General features: G+C 41.9%; 1 protein-coding gene across 1 annotated transcript in view; it reads right to left on the bottom strand.

Annotated features, from left to right (window-relative positions):
• The window catches only part of DOCK5 (dedicator of cytokinesis 5), a 77,629-nt gene that overhangs the window by 35,133 nt on the left and 16,331 nt on the right, over positions 1–26,165 (bottom strand). Inside the window, exons 2-21 of the mRNA XM_089538865.1 lie at positions 25,522–25,605; positions 24,539–24,579; positions 19,664–19,719; positions 19,109–19,205; positions 17,307–17,455; positions 14,572–14,707; positions 13,997–14,154; positions 12,036–12,117; positions 11,492–11,621; positions 9,258–9,330; positions 8,763–8,905; positions 7,258–7,383; positions 6,306–6,430; positions 5,427–5,525; positions 4,980–5,052; positions 4,291–4,394; positions 3,317–3,503; positions 2,261–2,358; positions 932–1,021; positions 736–836 (exon numbers count right to left, since the gene is read on the bottom strand). Of these exons, the coding sequence (XP_089394991.1) occupies positions 736–836; positions 932–1,021; positions 2,261–2,358; positions 3,317–3,503; positions 4,291–4,394; positions 4,980–5,052; positions 5,427–5,525; positions 6,306–6,430; positions 7,258–7,383; positions 8,763–8,905; positions 9,258–9,330; positions 11,492–11,621; positions 12,036–12,117; positions 13,997–14,154; positions 14,572–14,707; positions 17,307–17,455; positions 19,109–19,205; positions 19,664–19,719; positions 24,539–24,579; positions 25,522–25,605 (2,152 nt within the window). The remainder of the gene's footprint in view (positions 1–735; positions 837–931; positions 1,022–2,260; positions 2,359–3,316; positions 3,504–4,290; positions 4,395–4,979; positions 5,053–5,426; positions 5,526–6,305; positions 6,431–7,257; positions 7,384–8,762; positions 8,906–9,257; positions 9,331–11,491; positions 11,622–12,035; positions 12,118–13,996; positions 14,155–14,571; positions 14,708–17,306; positions 17,456–19,108; positions 19,206–19,663; positions 19,720–24,538; positions 24,580–25,521; positions 25,606–26,165) is intronic.

The following is a 26,165-nucleotide window of genomic DNA, read 5'->3' as shown; positions in this document are numbered from 1 at the left end:
ATTGAATGGGCGCGCGCGCCCGTTGTGCCCCACGCGCGCCTGCGCCGCCGCGCACGAGCCCCATTGTTTCCAATGGGGCTCGAGCATAGGCAGAATTCGCCTTACGCGGAGGGATCCGGAACAGATCCCCCGCGTAAGGCGAGGACGCACTGTACTACAACTATACTGATTCCCTTCAGGACTTGCACAGCCTAAAAAATGGGAATTACTACCAGAAGCATGCACACAAGCCCTTTCACACAGCATCTGGCTCCTGGTTTTCTCCAAAATATTATTTTTTTAGTGATGCAATTTAACAGGGAAATACTTTTAGCTTTTGCTATTGTTAGACAAACAGATTCCAGAAACCCTACATGAATGTCAGCAGTAGCATTCATGGATGGTTCCTTCTCCACTGGTTGGGAAAGTAACTGAGAAAGCAATGCAAAAATAACAATCTCTGGTTTGGATAACGTGCAAAGTAACCAATTCTGATTTAGTTACCACTAGCAGGAAGTGCTAAAGAGGAGTAAATGGACAAAACACAAAAATATTTACTGCGAGGATGGGAATGTGTGATCTGTCTTTCACATTTTATTATACCCAGTGCTCCTTTGCCATAGACCATGCTGGCTTGGACAGACAGTTATTCCAATCCAACATGTGAAGGGCTACATTTCCCCCATCCCATATCTAGCAAGTTATCTTCATTGAAGTACTATTAGCAGCAACGAGAAGAAAAGCCCTGTTACTTACATATAAGCCAGGGTGGCACTAAAGTGCTTGTAAATATAAGTTTCCAGTACAGGATTAAAATGCTGAAACTTGATATCTCCAATCAGCGAAATAATAAATACCTATTAAAGTGGAGAGACGGAAGACAATTAAGGGCCATGGGCTTTCCATGATACAAGATGAACAAAGACCTGGTGGGGACACTTTGGCTACTTACCAGTGCATCAAACACAAGGAAATCATAGATTTCATTGTCGGACATCTCCATCATTATGCTGAAAAGTGCATCGAGTGTATCTTGTAGGAACTAGAGATAGGAAATAGAAATTGTGACATTGAGAAAACAGAAATTGAGGCTATTTTGTTGCAACTCTCCAATCCCAGTCTGTGTTCTGCCCACCTGTACTGTACTTTAGCAACCAGAAGGGTATCAGTGTTATAACCTGGAGTGCGGCATTAGCCTGGAGAAGAAAAGGCTGAGAGGTAATGGCACACTGGGAACTTAATATGAAGGACCATTCTTGTGAAGGAGAAGGAGACATCCAGGGATGGATTAATTCCTTCTGCCACCCAGGAAAGGCAACAAATGAGGACATATTTACTGAGATTTTTTGTTAGCTTCTTTCCATTCCACACAAAAGCCATAGACAGAACCAAAAGTATAGACCGACTCGTGCCTGTCCTTACCATCAAGAGGGTGGGGCTGGATGTCTCCTTCTCCTTGGCAAGAATGGACCTGCATGGAAAGTTCCTAACGCAAATGGTGAATGAGCTAATCATGAGTGGGAGCTACTCAAGCTTATACCTGTGTCGGGAAGGAAAAGGTGCCAAGAGAGAAATCTGAAATAAAGTTAGGTGGGAATCACATTCTGGATGGTCTTCCTAGCGAAAGAGACTCCTTTAAAGGCAAACTTGTCCAACTTATTGCATTTAGTGAAGGTGGGAGGATTTGCCCATATAGCACCTCTGCAAATCTCTTCCAAGGCCACATTGGTTGAAAATGTAGGTGGAGTAGCAGCAGATGTGGCTGAGCGTACTGTAACTACGGCTTAGGAAATCGGAGTGATTCGTATGCAGTGAAAATGCATGCCTTGCGCCATCTAGTGACTATAGAAGTTGAGGCCTTTTGCCCCAGAGAAACTGGTAGAAAGGAGACAATATCACACTGTACTGTTATAGCACTATGATTCCACTTTGGCTGTTATGACTGCCTCCCATGGAATTCTGGGGTTTGTAGTTCAGGGAGGCCTAAGATCTCTGTAGCTGAGAATTATAAATGCCTTTGCGTAAACTGCAAATTCCCAGATCCCACAAGAGGCAGCCATAGCAGTTCAACTTCCAAAAAAGGGACACAGACACAGTGAATAGGAAAGAAGATGCCACCACTGTCCCTCCACCATCCACTGCATGAGAGGCTCACCTCCCTTTTCCTAATGTGCTGGCCTTTCTTTGATCCCAGATCTAGCCCACATGTGGAAATAGGATTTAAGCTATGACAGGCCAACTGCATTCCAAAATCTTTGCAAACCTGCAATTTGCTCTATACCTTGACAATTTCTCCTCCTTCCACCTCCATGAGCTTCTTCAGGTTGTGGCCAATGTTCTGGGTGTTTGAACGCCAGTTTAGCAACCCCAGCAGATCAACTATCAATGACAAAACAGCAAACATTGGGTCACAAAGCAGCAAACAAGAGGTGATTTCCTGCCATGGCTGCAGAACATGATGTATGTAATATTTATTTCTGGGGCCACCCATATGGAGAAAAAAAGTGTTTCTGGGGATCTGGAAAACACATAACACCTCGAGCTTGTTCTTTGATATCCTTTTTCAACCTTCACTTATCCGCTGGTTGCCTGCTCACTGATTTAATAGGCAACCACCACAAGATGGCAAATTCATTGTGTGGAGAAGGGTTTTCACAATAGAGGAGGGGAAAACCCTTTGAAGTGAGAACATAACTACTAAGAATTGTGTTCAGCATTCAGTAAACCACAGCTTTAATTATTTTCTTAAAGGTACTTTCCTAGTGCTTTAGAGCTGTTAAGATACGTCATGAAAGACGGGACCATCCCAATGCATTTTGTGGTCCAAGGCAAAGGACAAAATGACACCCTTTTCCATCTCATATATCAAAACCAGCTACAGGGAAAGTTGAATCTCACTTCAGTAACAGAAAACATACTCCACTGCACTTGAAGGCAGGAAGCTAGTTCAGGAGTTTTATGATAGACCAAGAGAAGAAAATTGGGGAGGGCTGTCTCCAGAATGATGACTTGGGGCCTATCAAAACTGCCCCACACCACCCAAACTGACTTGTTTGGATATTGCCTTCACCTCTGCACCTCTAATCCAAAGAGGCAATGCTAGCTGAAGTCTTATAAGATATATTAGCCTTTTTGTAGACAATGGGGAAAGTTTCAGATAGTGTCTGGCTTACTTAGTCCTTCTCCTTGGCTGAGAAATGAAATCAAGATATGCAGAATAAGCAAATGCATAGTCAAGGACAGCCTTAAAATTTATATGACGTTACAGCTGAATAATTTAGGATGCCAAGTTTCATCTTGCTTGCATTTCTCCAGGTTTACCAGCAGCCACACCTACCATTCTGGGTCAGCTTTGTAGAGCAAATGAGTGTGGCAATCTGGAAGCTATCCTTAGTACTTTCTTTGTTTGCAGCAAAGTTGGTTGCCTGATGTTTGGCAAGCAGGCCATCCCTGTCCTCCAGTTCCACCTTGCTACTAGGAAATGTCAGGTAAAACTTAGCATCTTCCATTTTCTTGTTCTCTCCCTATTGGTAAAAAAACAGAAGAGCATTTGAGCCTTTTATGATCAGCCTTCCCCAACTTGGTGCCTTTCAGATATGTTGGAGTACAACCTCCATCATCTTAAGCCATGACAGCTAGGTATGGTGGCAGATGAGTCCAACACATATGAAGCATACTAGGTCGGGGTATATCTGCCTTCCTATAGAAACAACCACTCCTGATTCAACTGTTTCTTCTTATGTCCTGGTGAGATAGTACTTGTAGGAGAACATTGTGTTAGGAAGAAACTTTGCCAGATTTAACAATGGGCTGGTGTCCTGTAATGCGGTTTTGGATTTGTAACCAAGAGTTACAGATCTATAACTGGTTCGTATTCAGTTACGCTATGCATTCATGATTGTGGCACTATTGCCATGATCACAAATGCCAATCCCCCCCCCCCAACCTGGCTTAACAGCCAGCAGAAACCTGGAGCAACTGAGGACTATTATGTTGGCAACTGGGGTGCAGCAGGATAATGTTTCCAGCTGTCTTTCACAGTTAGTGAGGCTGTGACAATCAGAGGCAGGATGCCATCACAGTTCCTTGTCACATTGCAGACTGTTGGTGGGAAGGGTTCAGATATGTCATCCTACAGTGCCCCAACTGCAAGCTGAGCAAACCTCCATTGCTCAGTCTGCGACTACTGACTGTTAAGCTAGGTTTTGGGGGAGTTGAGCTAGAAAGTGATTATTACTTTGTGACTACGTTGGCGATGTAGGATCCTGGCCAATATCACACAGAACCTCAAAAATAAAAAATAAAAAGTACCTTGTAGACAATTAGATTATGCCTGCCATCTTGTAGAGTGGTGCCGTCTGTATTCATCAGCTTCACAAAGGCCATTCCAAAAGCCCTTTCAGATTTATCTCTTGCTGTCAGGGGGGAAAGAGGAGGGGATGAGCGCAGAAAAATGGATCCATTGCTACTTCTGTTGCAAACTAGTCCTGCCCAACCTTCAGTGAGTATGATGGAGATCTGAGAGGATAGAGCTTCTCTTTGGTTCTGGCTTCAGTCAGATGTTTCCCAAGCACCCCATACACTCCCTTGTCCAATAAATGACTGAAAAAGTATGTTCCTGCCCTTTGGAGCTGGCTTGTATGGTGTGGCATAAGTGTTGGGCAAGTAGCTATTATGTCATTCCATTGGTGACATATGTATGCATAACATAGTTGTCCTTGCTCTATGTTATACACATGTAGAGCATCAGCAGGATTCCCATCATGATCTCAGAATGTGATCATATAACAAAACCTTTTGGCCCAAAGCTGGCACTACTCTGAAGTAGAGTACTTCACAAACCAGATCTTATGAAGTGGTGATGATGGCCCTCACATGTAAATCAACCTTTTTTCATATTCTGCTTTCCCACTGCAGCCTTAAACCCCAAATCACTTCTCCTGCATCTTTATGGGCTCCAAATATTGAGTACCATGCTGGCCCTTCTCTCCAGTACTTACATTCTTGTGACGATCGATGACGGAAAGTAAATCTTAAGTGGTAGTGCCCAACCTCTTTTATTTCAATGGATACCTGCATGTCATAAAAGAATGAGTAAAAATGACATAGAAGCCATAGGCAGTGAGAGAATACACTCATAGGAAACCCAGGTAAACAAGCACTACATAAAGATGGACATATCTGTCAGTCTTTGGTTTAAATCTGTTTCTCATTTTTCTCTATTTTTAACTTCATTCTGTCCCCTTTCTGTATCTATTTGAAACCTTTTATGTACAAAAGATGTCTGCTGGTATATCTAATATATTCATTTTTCCAAGGAGGTTTCCTTATTATGAAAATTGTGTGTGTGTGTGTGGTTGTTGTTGTTGTTGTTGTGTGTCTTCAAGTCATTTCTTACTTATGGCAACCCCAATAATGTTAATAATTCTTCAATAACCACATCTCACCTTTACAGTTTCGTACCAGCAAGGCTGCTTGACTTGATAGTAGACAACTGACTTGTATTCGGAGATACCTTCATAACCAGCCCCTGGATGGATAGCTTTCTTTGGATGACATGGGGGCAGGGGGGAAATGTAGGGAAGGGACCAAATAAAAAAAGCATGGGAGATCAAATTTGTGATTGACAATAGAATGGCATAAAGCTTGAAGAATTTCACTCTAAAAGGCCCTTTACATATTCTTTAAAAATAACACAGAGAGTAACTCAAAACAATTGCTCATTACTGCAAAACAAAAGAATGCACATGATCACCCCTACTATTTACTTTACTTTTGCAATATAATACTCTTGTGCTTCACACACAGACACTCATTATTATGATTCACTTGCACAGGAAAATCCAGGATGAGCCTAGAATGGGACCTGCCACTTTAGTCATCATATGTAACCTTATGATTGTGGTTTGTTCTGGCTAAGTGGCTAGAAATGTTTCCACAAAGCCGATACAGCTGCCAGACATTTGTCCTACTGATTACTATTCCACCCTTAAAAGGAGGAGGACAGAAGTAAATCAGACCCAAACTACTGCTGGTTAGGTGACAGTTTTGACCATTAAAATCCAGTTCAAAATTTACAAGGCTATTAATAACAATATCGTAGGTCTGTGGGACACACATGAAGACATCCCCTGAAGTTGCCAGATTTTGGGATGCTTCATGTAGAAGGCAGCACCCTTAAATTGTATTTAGAAATATACTGGAAGTGAGAACCTTTTGTCCAGCAGCTGTGATGGGTGTGCTGTTGTAATATGCAATAAAAATGCTTTAATAATAATATTCAAATACTTTAATAATAATAAAAAAGATAAAAGCTCCTTTCCTACCTCTAAGAGATTGCCATCTTCATCGTGAACAGACATGGTGACCTCTACATTCTTGGGAGTCTTCTTTTTCCCTTTGTCAAACTCCCCATTCAACAGCGTGACATAGATATCGTTTCGAACCTCACCTGCAACAGAGGAGAAGATAAGTAATAAAGAGGCTCCATCCACATTAGCAATCAGAACAGATACCATTATATGGCAAAACACACCACCCAGAACCCAGTCCTTCCATTAGGCGGGGTGAAGGAGTTGCACATTTTGCAAATCACAAAAGGACTACAAATTGTTAGCTGTCTCATTTGTCTTTATTATATTTTGACTGACAGGGATGGGATGAAGAAGATGGTGGCGACATTTCCTACCTCATATAACAAACTAACTTGGTTGGGTTGGGCATTATATACCTTCTCAGGGATGCTGAGATGGGGGGAACAAGAAAGTATCTTAAGACAATACTGACATCACCACCCAACCCATCATTTTGAGGAGCCATTCCAAAACTAGTATCTTTTCAACATGTTAGACCAACACGTTCCCAACCTTTGGTCCTCCATTTGTTTTGGACTTCACCTCCCAGAATCTCCAGGTCAGGAATTATGGGAGCTGAAGTCCAAATCCTCTGGAGGATCAAAGGTTGGGAACCACTGTGTTAGACTACAGTTTCCATCATTTACAACTAACCCAGTAGACTGGGATCCCAGGTGTTGTAGTCTAGCACACTACAATGACAGTAAGGTGTGCAAAACTGAGCTAGCATGAGATGCATCACTCCCTATTCTATGGCCAATGTACCCTACATGCTTTTATCACAGGGAAGGAGAGAGAATGTCCACCATTTCATTTCTACAATCTGCCCTTTTAACCATCTGCTCCCCACCAGAGGACCAATCCTCTTACTCCACAACTGCTGTGTTCTCTTAGAAGTTGCCGGCAATAAGACAGAAGCACCTACCAGGCAGAATAATCTCTGGGAATCCCATTTTACGGGCCACAGCTGTCGATCTGTCAACAAGATGGGAAAAGTCCTTCTGAACCTGGGCTAAATCCCCCGGTAGAAGTTTCAGAGAAACCCAAAGGCCTAAAAGAGGGTGAAACAAAGAAAACAGGGAAGAGGCAGTATGTCAAGCAAAGTGGCAACTGATGAGAAACAATATTATTATCTCCAATGTGCGTAACAGAAATACATTCAAAACTGTGCAGAGATCCTTTCTTTCTTTCTTTCTTTCTTTCTTTCTTTCTTTCTTTCTTTCTTTCTTTTCTTCTAGCCCTGATTGTCGCTTGGTTTTTTAAAAAAATACAAAATGGTGCAATAAAGATATTAATATTTATTTAATTTACATTTTGCCTTCTTCCCAAGAACTGGGACTCAAACCAGCTTGAAAAAATTAATATCAATACCGTATAGATAAAATAATATATACAGGAGCCTGGTGTTAAAATGCAATTCAAACTATTTATACCTTCAAAGCAATTTAAGCTAGCCATCAAAATTAACAAAGAAAAACCTTGTCAAAAATCCTTTCTAAAACCAGTGTGTTCCCCCAAAGTCTTTTGAAATTAAAAAGAATAGTTCTTTTGCACAGCGGGAAAAGCAACACAGAAGGGGTCTGTCTAACCTCCCAAGGAAGCGAGTTAAACCATTAGTAGGAATGGAAAGGCTTTCAGGCATTCCCTATGGATCCTAGTGAACAACTTTTCTGCAACCTGGAGCCTTCTACTACAATGGGAATACTAATCCCATCATCCACAGATAATGTGACCACTGTGATTCAACACACCAGGATATTATGAGGCCGAGAAAGACTAAAGTAAGTGCCGTTTGAGAATATTGCTGATTTTAAAATAACAATCATCATGTCTATGCAACTTCCTCATCTCCCATGCATGTTCATAAATAAACAGACATCTGGAGTTTAGAAAAAGTACTTTGCGGAAATAAAACTTCTAGAGTATCCAAGGGAGTTTGTTTGCTCATTTGCTTATTTGTTTAGAGTATTTAAACAGCAACCAACTGTTCCTGTAGATGACCCATTGCATCCGTTGAATTTGCATATGTGTTCACTTAATTCAATAGGTCTGCTTTAGCTGAAACAAGGATTTAGACTTTTGACTGCAACTCTCAGAATGCTTCAACTGGCCGAAAGACTTGTAGCCCAAAGACGTAATGCTTCCAAGCTCTGCTAGCATTATTTCATTCAGCGTTCCACTGTATCAACTCAATCTATGCATAGCTTCCCATTTGGAACCAAAAGTTGAATCAGTCTGATGAATGAAAGAAATTTTCTGATGAGGTCCAAAGGGAACAATGCAAGGCAGTGACCCTGACCAATGAACCCATCATAAGCCATTAATCTGTTTTCTAACCTATGGAATTTTTCTCCAAACCAATTCAACCCCGCACCTTCCCCTCCCACTTCTGGTGGTTTCCGAAACCATATTTTCGTTTGATTTGTGTACCTTGGCCTTTGTGATTCACTTCCTTGGCAGCAATGACTTTGTTGAAGACAGCCGTGAGAGGCTCATTCTCTCCAATCACATGGGAGGTTATTAACGGTGCCATGATTAATTGTCGTTGTCTAATATAAGTTTCCATGGCAATCCTGAAGAGAAAGAGAAAATCTGGAGTGAACTTCCTGGCTGTTCTTATCTTCAAAAAAGCAAAGAGGACTGGTAAGACTCAATAGAAGGGATGCAGAGAAGAGACAAAGGCTGCACCTGCGCTGCAGAAATGTTGCTTTAACTGCCATACAAATACTATGGGATTTGTAGTTTTGTGGGATAGTTAGCCTTTTCTCTCTGAATTCTGAATTGGCAATTTAGATTAATGCCGCGGAAAGATTTCCTTTTACCTTTTTTTTAGAAAAGGAAGATCAAATTAAAAGCAAGGTGTTTTTTTAATTCAGCATTTGATATTCCAAGGGCAAACAGAGAATCCACACAACTAATACTTACTGCTGAAAGGGAATAAAATGTTGTTTCTCTTCATCATCCACCTTCCCATGAATGATGTCTGTGATGTCCATCACTAGGATAAGAAAAGCTTTAACCAATCATATTGCCACAATAAAATGGTCTCAAACAAAGAACTATCCTAATGTTGATAAGATCTGTGGGCCATAATTCCTGATACTTATAGCATGTATTACACAGTCTGACCTGTGTATCCACAGATTCTACATTAAGTATTCCACCATCCATAGCTTGAAAATATTCCACTTCGTCCTCCAAAGAAAACCTCCAAATAACAAATCTTGATTTTGCCATTTTATATGGACACTCTTTTACTATGCTACTGTATTTAATGGCACCTAAGCATCCACAGATTTTGGTATCCACAGGAGGTCCTGGAACCAAAGCCCAGCAGATACCAAGGGCCCCACTGTACGTATATGAATGATTAACTCAATGTGCTAACCTACTAACCTTCCAGTCTCTGAACTATCTAGAGAAAGCAACACCAATTTCATATGGGCTCTCAAGCATGAAAATAGGGTTGGGATCTTGTAGAGGAGGCCGGAAGGTTTGATAACATAAGCTCTGCTGTTACATTTTAAAATAAAATTATCTTGCTGCACACAAAACCAACAATATTTCACACTGATGTGGCATTTTGCATCAAGAGAACATGTGGTTCTCTATATACTCTTGGACTGCAACTCCTATCAGTCCTGGTGGCGCAGTGGTTAAATGCCGGTAGTGCAGCCACAACATTGTGAGTTCGATCCTGAGGGGCTCCAAGGTCAACTCAGACTTCCATCCTTTTGTAGGTTGGCAAAATGAGTACCCAGCTTGCTGGGAGCAATTGGCTTACACGTTGTAAACCACTTAGAGCAGTGGTTCTCAACCAGTGGGTCGGGACCCCTTTGGGGGTTGAATGACCCTTTCATGGGGGTCGCCTAAGGCCATTGGAAAACACCTATTTAATTAGAGTTATGAAGAAGCAATGAAAATAATTTCATGGGTTTGGGTCACCACAACGTGAGAAACTGTATTAAAGGGTCGTGGCATTAGGAAGGTTGGGAACCACTGACTTAGAGACTGCTTAGTTCAATATGAAGCGGTATGGATGCTATGGCTACTCCAATAATAGCTGGACAACTAGCATTTTCTGTTCTGGTTGTAGAGACCTCAAAATACTCTGCAGTGTGGCAGGTAGTGGAACTAGTGCAGGGACAGCAAATCCATTATCATTTTTTTGCCATCTACTTCTGCAGATGCTCCAGGATGTAAGGGAGCCATCCAGAAGTAGACTCTCTTTCAATTGGAGAACTCCAGGATCAGGACAGCTGCCATGTAAGAGGAGTGGTTGTAAAACCAAGAGTGCATTTGCTGTCCCTGCATCAACAAATCTACCAGCTGTCCCTGGCTTGCCTGCCACGATCCTGTAAAAACAGTGGCTTTCAAACTGTGGGCCCATTGGCCTGAAATTTCAGGAAGGAATAGCACCTTTCACATCCTGCTTGGGAACATCTCATTTGTAGCCTCTCATTTGGGGAAAATGAGGCCTCCTGCAAGAGATGTGAAAGTCTGCTATGATATGGCAAGGAAACCACAACTTCCCAGAAGCTCACCACTTTTGGGGTTGTGAGTTTCATATCAACACGCAAACAACGAGAAACACCAAGTACATGTTAAGCTCCTTGTGGCTTTATTTGCTGTTCACATCCCTTATTTTTCAGATAAGGGGCTGATGTGAATAAGCTAAGTCCTGGCCAGGGAAAGCAGTGATCTGTCACATCGGTCCGGTTGATGTTCAGGTCACCAAAGGCCAGCTTTCAGGTTACAAATAACTTCTTTGGTTTGCAGCCAGCTATCTTTAGGAGAAGCATCATAGCCAAAGCTAGAGAATTTATTTTGCTGGATAGCTGAGATTGCCTCCAACTTTCCAATATTTTTAAGGACTCATAAGGGCTAGAACCCTGGGTTTTGTAATAGAAAAACACAAAGAGTGCTATTCTGAGGGTAATGAGTATCGCTGCTAATAATGAGATTTCTTGCTCACATACAAATCCCACATCTGTTCGAAGGACAGACAAACAGGCAGATATTCTGTTTATACCCTTTCATTGGGTTGGAACCTAGCAACAAAAACTGGTAAAATAAGGAATTTAACTAAATAACTGAGATTTTGATAGGATTTCTTTACAAACGAGGTCCTTTTGATCCATCCCAGATCCCCACCATACCTGCCACTCCAAAGGGTCTCCGGAGCCCAAAGGTGTGCTTCTTGCCCTCCTTAAGCTCCATGTGGCCCACTCTCACAATCTGACACACCAGGCTAATTCGAGGTCGGATCAGGTCAGAACTGCTGAGGTCCTAAAAAAGGAAGAGAAACCATGACAGAAGCTTTTTGAAAAAAGCAATACCTTCCAAAAATTCTAACTGTAAATCTCAATGATACTTGTGGAGCTCTTGGATGTGTAACTAATTCCTTTTAGGAAATTAAATTTCAAAGCTCTGCAAACAAGCATCTGAAAATGGCATTCTTTATTTGGTTGGCTTTGCAAACTAGAGACAGCTTGCCAAGCCACTGTGCTTGACAGATTGTATAACAAACTCTTGTTTGAACAGCACGAACTGATAGCCTCTGTCTGTTTCCTGCAAATGACCTAAAAGACCTTATCAAAACAAAGGTAATAAAGAAACAATTATAAGAGAGTAATGCAAATAACCTCGCTGCAGGAGGGGTGGGAAAATGGCATTTCAGAAAGCTAGAACAACCGGATTTACCGTAAAGACAGCTTGAAGGTTATTAAGTTTTTCAATTTCCTTTGGCATTCCATTACTTCCCCAACGAACCAGGTAATTTTCACTGCAAAACAACAACACATTGTTACCGTTATGCCATTTAGGCTACATTATCTGTCGTTAAACACATCACAAATGATTTTGTCCTGAAATGAAACTGTACCAAGGTGTTTCATGCCTAGGTGAAACAAACCTCCAGGTGCTCTGGCATTTCTCTGAATGAAAACTCAGACATACCTTTGCCTTAGAGCAGAGATGGAGAGTTGGGAATGCATTAGACTCTCATGGGACCTGGAAGATAGAACATTTTTGGTCCCCAAATGTCTCCCAACATACTCTAGGGACTGTGAAGGGCATTTTTGCCATGCTTTGGGGGCCTGTGGGGCCTTTTTAGGCCCAGAATAGAGTCAGCATGGTGCACTGAGTGTTGGATATTCTGGAGACCAAAGTTAGATTCCCTGCACAGCCATGGAAACCCACTGGATGATCTTGGTTCCAGAAAACCCTATGATATGCTTGCCTTAGGGTCACCATAAGTCAGAAATGATTTGAAGGCACGCAACAACAATTATCTCTCAAGACCCATATACTTTTACCAGTCAAAGCTGAAGACAAACCCACTCCTCCTCATTTCTCCCTCTCCATCCCCACCATTAGGTTCTTGGAAAAGTAGACAGGTTGCTCTTTCAGAGAGCTGAATTGATGATTTGTGTAAAGTCTATAAACTTTTCTAAAAGACTGTATGAAAATGGTCTGAGCCACATGCAGTCCTATGGATACAGGTTGCCCATCCCTAGGCTAGGCAGATGCAACAAAATGAAGTGAGAACGCACCAAAGTGGTAGAAAAGACTGGGTGTTTCTAACTACAAGCAAATGACAAAATTTTGGGGAGTGGGGGAGTTCACACATGTAACACATGCTAGAACGGTTAATATTTGATTCTTTCATCCTCATTCTCTCCTAACCATGGTTGAATGAATCCACATTTGTGCCATGGTCTGAATCACAAAGGAATGAACCTTGTTTCCTTGTTAGCAAAATACGTGAGGACCAGGCTTGGCCTCCAACACGCTCCTCTTCTCCTCTGTCCTTTGCATGTGAGCTGAGATAAAAAGGTTCCTAACATAGCAGTTTGTAACAAACCACAGTTTTCCATTTCCTCCAACTGTGGCAAACCCTAGTTTGAATATCCTGGCTACTGTTTCCTTTATTTGAATAAATCAGGAAACTGCGGTTGGCTAGCAGAAATTTTTGGTCTCCTTCACTTGCATGTGGAAAAAAAGAAGAAGGTAAAGGACAATGTGAGACTAAACCTTGCACCTGTGGACTCCCCATCCTCCACACATGGATTTGGAGGATCTTCTCAATGAAGCTAAACTCTAGCTTAACCCTCTCTTTTAATGGTTTGGCCAAAAGACACACACACACACACGTTTGAGAGCAACCAAAACGGTGAAAGGTCTGGGAACCATGCCCTATGAGGAACAGCTTAAGGAGTTGGATATGGTTAGCCTGAGGAAGAGAAAGATAAGAGGTGACTTGATAGGCATATTTAAATATTTGAAAGAAAGTCATAGGAAAGAAGGAACAAGCTTCTAAACTCTTCCAGAACGTGGCCACATAGCCCGAAAACCCCACAAAAAACTAAGGCACAAGCTTGTTTTCTGCTGCTCCAGAGACTAGGACACAGAGTAATGGTTTCAGGCTACAGAAAAAGAGATTCCACCTAACATTAGAAGAATCTTCCTGATAGTAAGAGCTGTTTGACAGTGAATACACTGCCCTGGAGTGTGGTGGAGTCTCCTCCTTCGGAGGGCTGGATAGTCATCTGTCCCATTTGGTTGTGTATTCCTCCATGACAGAATGGGGTTGGACTCTATGATTTTATGTTGCTGAAGACTGCAAGATGTCTTTGTTTTTTAATGCTATAATAGCAACATACCTAATGAACTTGGACTGGTCAGGATCATAGAGGCTCATAAGCAGCTCTGCATCTTCGCCGATGTTGCAGACAAAATTCTTGAAGTTGACATATAGGCTGTATGTATGAGTTGTGTTGAAGATAGACTGTCCCCGAAGGTCTACATTTTGCTGAAGAGACTTGTTGGTGCAAAAAGACAGAATTAGAAAGTACGTTTTAGGAGAACATTTTAGAATGCTAATGGTGCCAGAATTGTACTGTATTGACAAATGTCCAGTGTTTTCAGCTTACACATATGTAACATAATTTTCACTGGCGTCAATTGTACTCAAAGATAGAGAGGGGTGTGTTTGTGTCTATCTGTGCACATGTATGGAGAACTAGGGCTGCAATATCATTTTACCAGCCTACGAAAGGATGGAAGGCTGAGTCAACCTTGGAGCCCTGGGATCAAACTCACAAGCTTATAATTTAAATAACTATTTAAATAGAATTTAAATAGACTAAAAACTTATTAAACAAGTTGATAAGTTAAAAGCAGGTTAAGACAGTGATTTGCTTTATTAAAATATACATGTAATAAAATAGAATAAGACCTTTTCTTCCTGGATCCTTTCATCAATTCTTTTGGAGGCTGTCTCGTGGGCTTTAAAGAGTGATATTGTGCTGTTTGCATCAGGATCCAGGATGTTTCCATTATCATCTCTCACCACCAAGTCCAGCCCCAATATCCTGGAAAGCAGTCAATAAGAAGACAGGAGGATTAACACATAAGACCTTACACCAAGAACAGCCAACATCTATTCAGAGGGGTTTCCCCAGTTCATATTTTCTCAAAGACTTTGCTGCTGAGTACAATAAAACACCAGCATGAAGCTTGTGTAGCCTTACTTATGTTGCAGGACTGTAATTCCCATCAGTCCTCACTACCAGCAATGCAGGCAGACATTAATGAAGACTTGCAGTCAACCAGGATTTGAAGGACATGTCCCCCAAATCTGTCTTGCTGTTTTCTAGTGCTGCCCACCTATCCAAACTAAAATGTAGTCAACCCAACAGGGCATGTTTCAAGGTGTCCCAAAACCAGCTGCCTCTCATTTAACTTAATTTAATTTAACTTAATTTAATTTAATCGGAATTAGTGAACTTTAATACTGACCGGCATCCAGTTGGTGTCATACAAAGTCATTACGCAGATTAATGGGCACTACACCTGCATATCTATTTTTCTGAACTTGTGGAAGGAAGCATTCAGTGCCTCCTTCCTCAAGGTCCACAGAAATAGCAATAGCATTTACATTTCTATGCCACTTCATAGTGAACTCAGCACTATCTAATCGGTTTTCAATCTGTAAGCCAATTGCTCCCAACAAGCTGGGTACTCATTTTACTGATCTACAAAAAAGGTGGAAGCCTAAGTCAACCCAGGGCCCTCTGGAATTGAACTCACAACATTGTGGCTGCAGTACTAGCATTTAACCACTGTGCCACCAGGACTGATAGGAATTGCAGTCCAAGAGTATGTAGAGGACCACATGTTCTCTTGATGCAAAATGTCACATCAGTGTGAAATATTAATGGTTTTCAGCTTTTAACCAATGTTAAAAGGTTTTTAACCTTTCAGCTTTCAACCAATGTGCCACCAGGGCCTGGTTGACGCAACTCTGCCTCCCTCCAAAACAAATTAAAAGCCAAGGAGATGTGCCAGGGTTTGTTCTGGTTACTATTGAGAACCAAGGCAGGAGGAAACAGCCTTATGCTTGGGATGGAGACTGGTCCTTCTTTCTTCAATGCTCAAGAGCATCCATAAGGTGGCTGTGGAAAGAGAAGTGCACCCAACTAATGTTGCACATGGGTACATGCATGTGATTGGGCAGCCTGGCAGAGGTAGCAGATTCTGCTGCATCCTTGTAAGCACATTGGCAGAGCCTTATACTTCATCAGCGTGACACAAGATGTTTCTGTCTAACTTCTTAAAGTGGTCGAGTGATAAAGGGACGACTACCCTGTTGTCACCTACATGCTGCGTCAATGGCTTCATGCATTGTTATGTGCTTTCAAATCGTTTCTGACTTCTGGCAACTCTACCATGGGGTTTTCTTGGCAAGGTTTATTCAGAGGTTTGCCATTGCCATCCTCTGAGGCTGAGAGCATGGGATTTGCCCAAGCTCACCCAGTGGGTTTTGATGGCTGAGCAGGAATCAAACCCTGATCTCCAGAGCCGCAGCCCAACACTCAAACCACTACGCCATGCAAGACAAGAGTCCTTCTACCTTATTTCATGAAACTACCGTTACCTCTGCTTCCAGACACCATACAATGATGAAGAAGATCTCAGAAAGATTTTTTTAAAGGAACAAATCCAAGTGACACTGCAGTGTAGCTAGAATTAATGAGGCTTAAATCCTAACCACAAAATGTTGTCAGTTACCATTCCTGACACTGTCTGTGCCCTTACTCAAATTTATGACATTTCCTGTAGCAGGATTAACATTGATTTTTCAGCTTTTGCTTTCAACTGTCTCCATACTTAGCTTATCTGCCCAGGAAGGGACGTAACAGGCAGTGGAACGGTGAGCCACGGACGCAACCCACAGAGCCCAAAATTTTCTTTGGCTGCCTGAGAGCAATTGTGCCAATTAATATCCTGAGTTCAATGTCTGCTTTACATCACCACCTCAAGTGAGATAAGAAGGTAGTGGGCCTCCTCCTTTAAACACCAGTTGCACCAATCACAGATAAATCGCAAAGGAAGTGCAAAGGCTGATAAAATGAACAAGGAGTCTTTTGGCACCTTTAAGACTAGCAAATTTATAGGACAATGGACAATAGATCCCTTGATCAGAGTATTACAGGCTTGGGTCTGAAAGACTGTATCTCCTTATACAGGTTGAGTTTCCATTATCTGGAATTCCGAAATCCAAAATACTCCAAATATGAGATATATTTTGCCATTTTATATAAGGGACCACATTTTATTACACCATTGTATATAATGGGACTTGGGATCCACGTATTTTGGTATCCACGGGTGTCCTGGAATCAACCCTCAATGGGTACCAAGGGCTTACTGTACCAAATTTAATCTCACTCTGCTCCCCCCCCCCAATTAGTTCATATGTATCTTAACAGCAGTATATCTGTATTATTCCACACATATTTACTATAACTGGGAAAGTCTCTTTATATTTAGGCTGTGAGTCTGACTGCCCTCAAGCATGCCAGCCAACTCCAAGAATCCTGCATAAAAACAATCGCTTTGTTGACGTCCCACAGCCATATCTAAAGCCAGAGGACTGGAGCTATGCAATATAATAAGACTGGATCTTACCTGTTGCCATAGTCTATCTTGGCTGTGACTTTCTTCTTGAGCTCAGCCAACTCATCTTTGGGAAGCGTGCCTGAGAGGATCTGGGACCGCCATTCAATTAGGCTATAAGTCATCTGCTGCACATGGCGGAAGAGTGTCTTCTTGTTTTCCTACAATGAGATCAGAGGTGAGAAAAATGGCACAAAGAAAAGTTACTGAGTCAATTGAACTGACACTGGATCCCAAAGCAATGATCCTTTCAATTAACTGCCATGTCATCGGAACAAAGGCAAATGGTTAACCATTTTAATGATTGTTAGTTGAAACAATGTTACTAGTAACTACGATTTACAATGCTGGTTCCTTTCATCTAATTGCAGTTGTAATTTAGGGATAGAAAAGAAATTAGGCTGGTTCAGATTTCCTTAAGAAAGTATCTGTGTCTCTCCTCCTAACTTTGGCAACAGACATAGCATATCTTGTCGGACATTCCTGATGCTGACTATGTGTTTTTGTGGTGGGCGAAGGGAGTGCATAAAACCATGTGTATGTTTGAAAAGATGGCATGACTTAAAATGCTTACATATATAATATGTGAGCACTCTTTGCCTGATGGAAAATTGTGTACTTTTGAAGATGCACACAAAAATGTGCACATAATGCAGAAAAATACACACGCAATTCGGTGCAGGATGGGGAAAAAGTATTGCAACCTCATAAGGAAATGGGAAAGAGCAAGAATGCTGGTGGGATTATGATGAAAACAACAAAATTGAAATAAATTTCTGCATCATTACAACAGTATGTATGGACCAGTGCATCCCTCAGATGACATGGGGAAAGAGAGCCAGGCACATCAATTTGTACAAACTGGAAGAAAGGTAAGATATAAATATAACTAAGAAAGCAAAGCATTCCAATGAGGCTGGAGCTCTTTCATGACTCTGTGCTTTTCTTCTTCCCACTATGGGCAAGATGCAAGTCATAATAATCAAACCCCCTGATCCAAAATAAACACTTGGTACATTTCAGCTGCCAAGCGCACTGGCTGGAATGCTCATTCATGGCCATGCTGTGAGTTTACATCAGCCAGCCTTGAGTGAGGCCCTGCCAGAAAGGAAACAAAGATACTGGGTGGTTTCAAAAGTGGCTAATCCTTGCATTTCAAATAAAGCTCTGTTGAGAAAGCCGTTCGGTTGGACAAAACGGCACCTGGGCGGGAAGCAAAAATTGTTTGCAGAGCTCTGCAAGATCTTGATACTAAGGAAATATTTTGGCTACAAAAGAGAGAAAGATATGAGGCTGGTTGTATTCAATACAAGGAGAAGTGAGAAGCCACAGACACAATACATATTTCTCTCTGTATGTCTTTTTGGAATAAGGCCTAGAAGAGGGAAGAGTAAATGATGGTTTATGGTCCATTGGTGAACCAGGTATTCTGAAGGCATAAAGACCTATATTTGAACCCAAGTACAGCAAGGATAGACAGCATGAGGCCCTCCAGATTTTGCTGGACTACTACTCACCATTGGCCAAACTATTAAGGCCAATGGGAACTGCAGTCCAGAAATCTCTGCATTTCATTCTCACACACAAGAACCCAGAGTTTCAAAGGTCTACTCCCTGCTTGATAAGATAACAAGAATTTTTCACATTTTTCCAGTGATGGAGAAGCTTCTCAGATAAGGAGCCAAGGGACATAGCCCACTCCAAACCAATCTCCCGCCCAGTTTTAAGCGTTGCTATTTGGACTCCTGCACTCTAGATAGGATGCTCCTTCTTCATAAACAAAACTGATTTAAAGGAAAGAAAAGTATACGAACCACATAGAGCCTGTGCCAAATCACAGCCCATTCCCAGAGTGTAGAGGTGAGCTCCTGGACCAAAGGTAGTTCGCTTGGAATTACTGTTTCGTTTTGTCTACAGGAGGGGAAAGAAAGTTTTAACTGAGCGTGGATAATTTGAGGACTGACTTTCAGCGCTGACTGTTCTGTATTTGTGGATAGGATTGCCAGAGTGAAACATTGGAGGTGACTCCTACACTTTTAAGGATTGTGTAGAAGAGGGAATTTCAGCAAGTGTTGTTTGTCATGCAACCAGGTAACAAGCAACGCCTCCTGAAATTCCTCCTTAACCAATAAAGATATAGAAGCCAGGCCCAATTTTCCTTCTGGTAACCCTATGTGTGGCTCATGTTGGAATAAGGAAACCAGAGAATATTGATTCAAACAGTTTAAGCATAAGAGCTAGATGTCTCTCTGCACAGCTATGACTGTACCACAAAATATAATATGTAGCCTTTAATAGAAGCTTGACACAATTAGGAAAATAATCATATTCCTACCTAGGTCTCATGGCCAAACAACTTGGCAACCTACCCGCAATCTTGCACTGTTGCCTCTTTCAGATGGATATATGTTGATGGGAAGATGCCCTAAGAAAGACAAAACAATTGTCTTATCAAAAGGACAAATAGCGACGGAATTTCCGAGGGGCAGAGATTGAAACAACCGCCATCACAAACAGGTAAAGTTCGATGAAGAAATAGCACAGGGGTTAAAATAAACAACAACAAAAGCAAATAATTTTATGCAAAAGGCAACAGTCTTATAGTTGACAAAAAATATTTGCGAGTACCCAGCATTTCAAGATCAGTGAGTACTTTGCATACTTAGGCCTTAAACCACAACTGTGTGTTAGTTAATGTTAAAAAGGAACTTGTGGGCCTTTTGCTGAAGACAGAAGCTGCTTCTTGGAAAAGTAACAATTTATTTAAATAGAACAAGGTCTGAAGCCACTAGTTATGTAACCAACAACTGTCTTAAAATGAAATTCCATTTTCTACAACTCAGGAATCTTTTACCTATGCTTCTTCTAGAAGGCAGATGACCCTTCTACATCATTCATTCTCAAATAGTTATTATTACTGAAAACAAAGTACAAAAATCAGTACATAGAGAGATCTTGTAACACCTTTGAGACTAACTGAAAGAAAGAAATTGGCAGCATGAGCTTTCATAGACTTCAGTCTACTAAAGTACAACAATGCACAAGGTACCTAAAATTTAGACAGCCAGTATGGCATAGTGGTTTAGGTGTTGGACTATACAAACCAAGGTTCAATTCTCAGCTTGGCCATGAAACCCACTGGGTGATTTTAGGCAAATTGCACTCTCTCAGCCTCAGGAGAAGGCAATGGCAAACCTCCACTGAACATATCTTGCCAAGAAAATGCCACGATAGAGTCATTTTAGGGTCACTGTAAATCACCATAGCTGAAGGGTTGCCATAAGTCAGAACCACACACGCCTAAAATTTATGGAAGTCCTGCTCACATATTAATGACTGAGGCAATACCTTACTTCAGGCTTACACTCTATGTCTCCCAAATGAGCTCACTAGATCTCTAAGATCTTCAGGAGAGGCTTTTCTCTCTGCTCCATTACCTTCTAAGGTTCACGCAGTCAGAATATGAGAGACAAGGCCTTCTTGGTGGCTGCTCCCAGACTTTGCAACTCCATCTCTAGGGAGACTCCCTCTTTTCTCTTCTTCCACTGCCAAGCAAAACATCCTTATTCCATCAGACCTTTAGAAATGGAGTGCGATGGGCTTTGAATGAAGTGCTGTGCTGTTTTGTTGGTTGGTGTATAGTCTTAACCAAATACCCTAAAGATGCCAGAGCCCATCTGATCACGGAAGCTAAGGATAGTCAACTCTGGTTACTACTTAGATGGGAGACTGCCAATGAAGACCACCTCTGAGTATCCTTTGCCTGTGAAATGCATGTGGTTGCCATGAACTGACAGGTGACTTTTAGGCGCACACACATACATATACACAAAGACAAAACTGCCAGAAGCCTACATGAAAAGTCCATCCTTTTGGGGCTGGGATTGAATCATACTTCCAGTTAAAATCTGCAAAAATCCTCAAGCTAAATTAGTAGGCAGCATGTACTAATAAATGTGTTGAGAGAGCACATAAAAGTGTTGAGAGAGTGCAGGAAGTAAAAAGAGAAGCTTTTTTTGTTCTTAAAAATGTGATGGAATTAATGCTCCCTACTGGACACTATGAGCCATATTGCTTTATGAGTCAGAGTAGTTAAGTGGTATCACATTGCCTAAGTCAAGGGTAACTAACAATTGGCATCCAGGTCAAAAAACAAAACCTTAGAAGTTCCTTTCGCTGGCAGTATAAATGCAACAATGCTAACTAAAATAGATAATAAGGATAATTTCCTGTGCTTTTTCTATGCCCAGAGTCTTCTTCCGGAGATGGCCGCTTCGCTCTGCCTTGTGGTGTGACTGGTGGACAATAAAACAGCAAAGATCCCAGAAGGTCCCTGGGTAAAATGCCAATAAAATCTAAGCTTTGCAGCTGCTCTCCCCTTTTCTTTGTTAATTAACTTTGCCTCCAATATCTCACCCATGTTTTGGCCAATTCAATCATGGAGGCAGGAATCTCTCCAGACGCCCTTCTCTATTGACCACCTAAACCATCCAGATCAATAGCCTTGCTGCTGAGCTGGCCTTTTTTATTTTATTTTTTTCTTCACTGTGAAATACTATTTTTAAAAAACTTATTTTAGCTTCAAAGGCAAAGTTTCCTGGAAACGAACGCACCGCGCCAGCACTTCCAAGTTGCCCGTTAGCTTATGGCAACCCTATGAATTTCATTTTTCTTAGGCAAGGAATGCTCAGAGGTGCTTCTGCCAGTTCCTTCCTCTGAAGCACAGCCCACAGCACTTGGTATTCATTGGTGGTCTCCATACAAGTACTAACCACTTCTGACACTGCTTAGCTTGCCAGGTCTGGTGCCTTCAGGGTTTTTACACAATGCTAATACAACCCAAGGCTTGCCACAAATATAGTTCTTAAGAACAATCTAAAACCATAGCAACTTGCAACACACTGAGGTAAGCAGAAAGGGTTTTAACATGTTCCAATTGTCTACTTGCATTGCTCCATGTCTTTTATGGGGGGAAAGGGACCTATGAGTAGAAGGAGAGCAGAAAGGAGGGGGTGAAGACTTTCCCTTCCCAGTTGGTTCAGGCAAAAGCAAACTGCTGTAGCGTATCCTAGTTTGTGTGTGCTTCCTGACTGATAGCTTTTGCAATCTTGCTCACACTCTGATGTTGCTTTGCTACATGCATCCTTGTTTTCATCTGTGAAATGTTGGAAGGCATGAACTGCTCACATGGATCAAAACAGCTGCCCACCTGGAAGCACAGCTGTGGGGACTATCATAACAACTATATGCAGGGCAGTCTTTATCACTGCACAACTGACTTTACACATTGGCTTCTAACATTTTGTCCAGCTGTAACATCAAACAATGCAGCCTTTTAGAGGTCACACATTTATCTAAGCCAGCCAGGATGTAGCAAATCTTACTGGTTTCTCCAAAGTCTTTGAAACGACCAGTAAGACAGGATGGGAATTGTCTCTTTTGGGGCCTCATACAGAGTGTTATACAACACAGTGAAGTATATCCTCCATTATATTTTGGCAGCAGAGACACAGAATTTTGGCAGAATAACAGCTATTATATTAGCCATGAAAATATGCACTGGCATGAATTGCAATCTTGTAAAAGCTTCCATAGGGACTAAGGGAGGAGAATGCAAGATCAAAAAATCGCACTGCTGTCCATGGCTGCTCTAATATATGATACTGTTTTGAACAATGAATGTTCTGTGCAGGAAGGGGATAATAGAGGGGACAAAGATGTGTAGAGAGAAGCAAATGAGAACATGGGGAAGGCCCCATCCCCAGCCTTTCCATCCAGTTGGTCATCTGGACGGATCCTGTGCACATACAAAAATTTAAGGAGGTGGGGTTTTTTCCCCTGAACAATTGTGAACCCGCTTTTTGTACGGACCCAAACAGAACATGGAAAAGTCCCTTTTTTTGGATTACAGTTCCCAAAATCACCCAACTCCCATGCTCACTGGGCATGATGACTGGAAGATTTTAGGAAATGTGGCCCCCAAGTTGTGGACCGCAATACCCTCTCAGCAGAGTTTGTCCAAGATACTAACTATGTTCCCTGCCCCATCTAATATATATGGTAAACGGTCTGGAAAGAATGCCCAACAAGGAATGGCTTAGGGATCTAGGTATGTTTAGCCTAGAGAAAAGAAGGTGAGAGGGTGACAGGATAGCCATGTTTAAATATTTGAAAGGATGCCATATTGAGGATGGAGCAAGCTTGTTTTCTGCTGCTCCAGAGACTAGGACCCAGAACAACAGATGCAAGCACCAGGAAAAGAGATTCCGCCTCAACATTAGGAGGAACTTCCTGATGGTAAGAATTGTTCAGTGGTGGAACATTCTGCCTTGGAGTGTGGTACAGTCTCCTTCATTGGAAGTTTTAAACAGAGACTGGATAGCCATCTGTCAGGAGTGCTTTAGTTGTGTCGTCCTGCATGGCAGTGGGTTAGACTGGATGGCCCTTGGGGTCAAAACCAGTTCTATGATTCTGGTCAGTCAGAACCTACCTAATATTTGCTGGTTAGATTGGCAGAACAAATACCAGTATAACTTAGGTGCTTGTTCAGCAGTGGAGGTGTCCCATAAGAACTATTTGACAATGGAATCCACTCCCTTAAAGTGTGGTGGATTCTTCTTCTTTGCAGGTTTTTAAATAGAGGCTGAAGAGCCATCTGTCAGGAATGCTTTGATTGTATATTCCTGCATGGTAGAGAGTTTGACTAGGTGGCCCTTGTGATTCTCTTCCAACTCTATTTCTCTCTCTACACACACACACACACACACACACACACTGATGGACAGGCAATTTGAAGGCATGCATGCACACGCGCGCACACTCAACCCAGCAAACACTGTACATTGTGCTAAGTGCCTTTCTGACTTGTTCACATTTCACCAAACACTGAACACATTTCAAGACAGTTTTTGAAACCATGAGAGGCAGAAACATCTTAAAGCTTACTCCTGGAGCTGAACTTAGCTGTGTCTCTGGATCCCCACAATCCTCACTTCTTCACCTAATATCAAAGTTCACATGTTGATTGCAAAACTAGCAGAATCCAGGCCATCTTGCAAATATTTCTAATGCCAGCATTTTGAGAAGTATAGGACAGGGCCTTACAGAAAAAGCTATTATATCAGGGATGACATAGTGAAAGCACAACAATATCTTGAAGAGGAACAAGATCACACAGAATTTCTCCCAGACTTTATAATTCTTTAGAGAATTATGAACACATGCACATGTATATGATGATATACCTTTTTGGATTTGTTCCGGAGAGTATATCCTCTGTACCAATCTGTCAGATAAAACAAAAATACAGAATAAGTCCTATTTTTCTTTATTAAATATCTGTATCACACTCAATGTCAGGACTGAAATTACATATATTTGTAATATATAATTTATATAATTTGTAATATATAATTTATATAATATATCAATATTAAAAATCATATGAACAAACAGCAACCACAATATGAATGCAATGAGCAACAACAAAAGGATGTGGCACACTCTCCCTTAAACTTCTCTGCAAACACACCCTCTGCTTAGCAGCCTCTAGTGTCAAGGTTGAGGGAAAAAGTGGTGTTGGTGGGAGAGAGGAACATCTGTCCCAAGGAACTGTTGAGTAAGCAGCTTGGATTTGCTTGCTGGCTGCACCAAAGGAGGCTTTACACTACCATTGGTTGTGCAACAAAGCTCCTGTTCTTAGCACAATACATGGAAGACAAAGTAGTCAAAGGAAATGGCCTGTTGTTAACCACCCTTGACCCATGGCAACCCTGTGGATGAGACATCTCCAAACCCCCCTTTCCTCTAGCACTTTGCCCAGCTCCTGTAAACTTAAACTTGTGGTCTCTTTAATAGAGTCCATCCATCTAGAATGCATCCTTCCTCTCTTTCTACTCCCCTCCACCTTTCCTAGCATTATTTTTTTCCCAATGAGTTGTGCTTCTCATGATGTAGCCAAAGTACAACAGCCTTAGTTTAGTCATCTTGGTTTCCAGACGGATTTCTGTCCTGATCTGCTCTAGGACCCATTTGTTTGTCTTTTTGGCCATCCATCAGATTCTCAGCTCTCTTCTCCAGGCCCACATCTCAAATGAATTGATTTTCTTCCCATCGTCTTTCTTAAATGTCCAGTAGGGAGTACAATGGCTTGTATGATTCTGGCCCTCTGGTGGAATCTGAATCGTGAACCTTCCCATGCCATCCTCATAATCAAGTGAGCATTTACCTTCATACATCTCCAGAATGTGAACTGTGTCGCCAACCTGCAACGAAAGCTCCACATCCTGGGCAGCATCATAGTTGTAGATGGCTGTACAAAGAGGGGATTGAGGGAGGTTGGGGTGGAAGACAAGAAACCAACAGTGAATAAGGGGGTATGGTCAATGTCATCACCCAACATCCGCAGGTATCTGCGCCTCCCCCCCCCCCCCCCATTTAACACAATGGATAGGTTCAAGCTGCCATTTTTAATTTCCCACACTGTGATACCCAAGGGCCTTGTGGATATTTTTAGGTAGCATCCACCCAGATCAGACTGAGTGACAGTCAGGTGTCCCTTGAGTATCCTGGCCCCAAATTCCCTTCACCTGATCTCTTTTGTTTTGGGTTTTCATTGCCTTCCCACAAGGTCTCCTCCACTGCTGAGATCAGAACAAGGTGCCCAGCCATGTTATCGACACTGGGCACCTGATCTCAGATTGACTCGTGACCACAATGGTGGCATTGGTGGTTTGGAGGATGCCAGTGAAGTTAGCCACTGTCACGACTGCGGAGAGAGCTGAAAGCCAGCAGCAAAAGTATAGCATACTGAGTATAGCATTCCCTGATTCAAGTGCAATCCTCCCAACTGACTCTGATTGTGACCTTTGT

The sequence above is a fragment of the Sceloporus occidentalis genome, unplaced genomic scaffold (genome assembly GCF_023333645.1).
Source record: "Sceloporus occidentalis isolate IW3139 unplaced genomic scaffold, rSceOcc1.0.p SCAF_9, whole genome shotgun sequence".
Lineage (NCBI taxonomy): Eukaryota > Metazoa > Chordata > Lepidosauria > Squamata > Phrynosomatidae > Sceloporus > Sceloporus occidentalis.
Note: the sequence above shows the minus strand (reverse complement) of the source record. Positions and strands in the feature narration are given on the sequence as shown.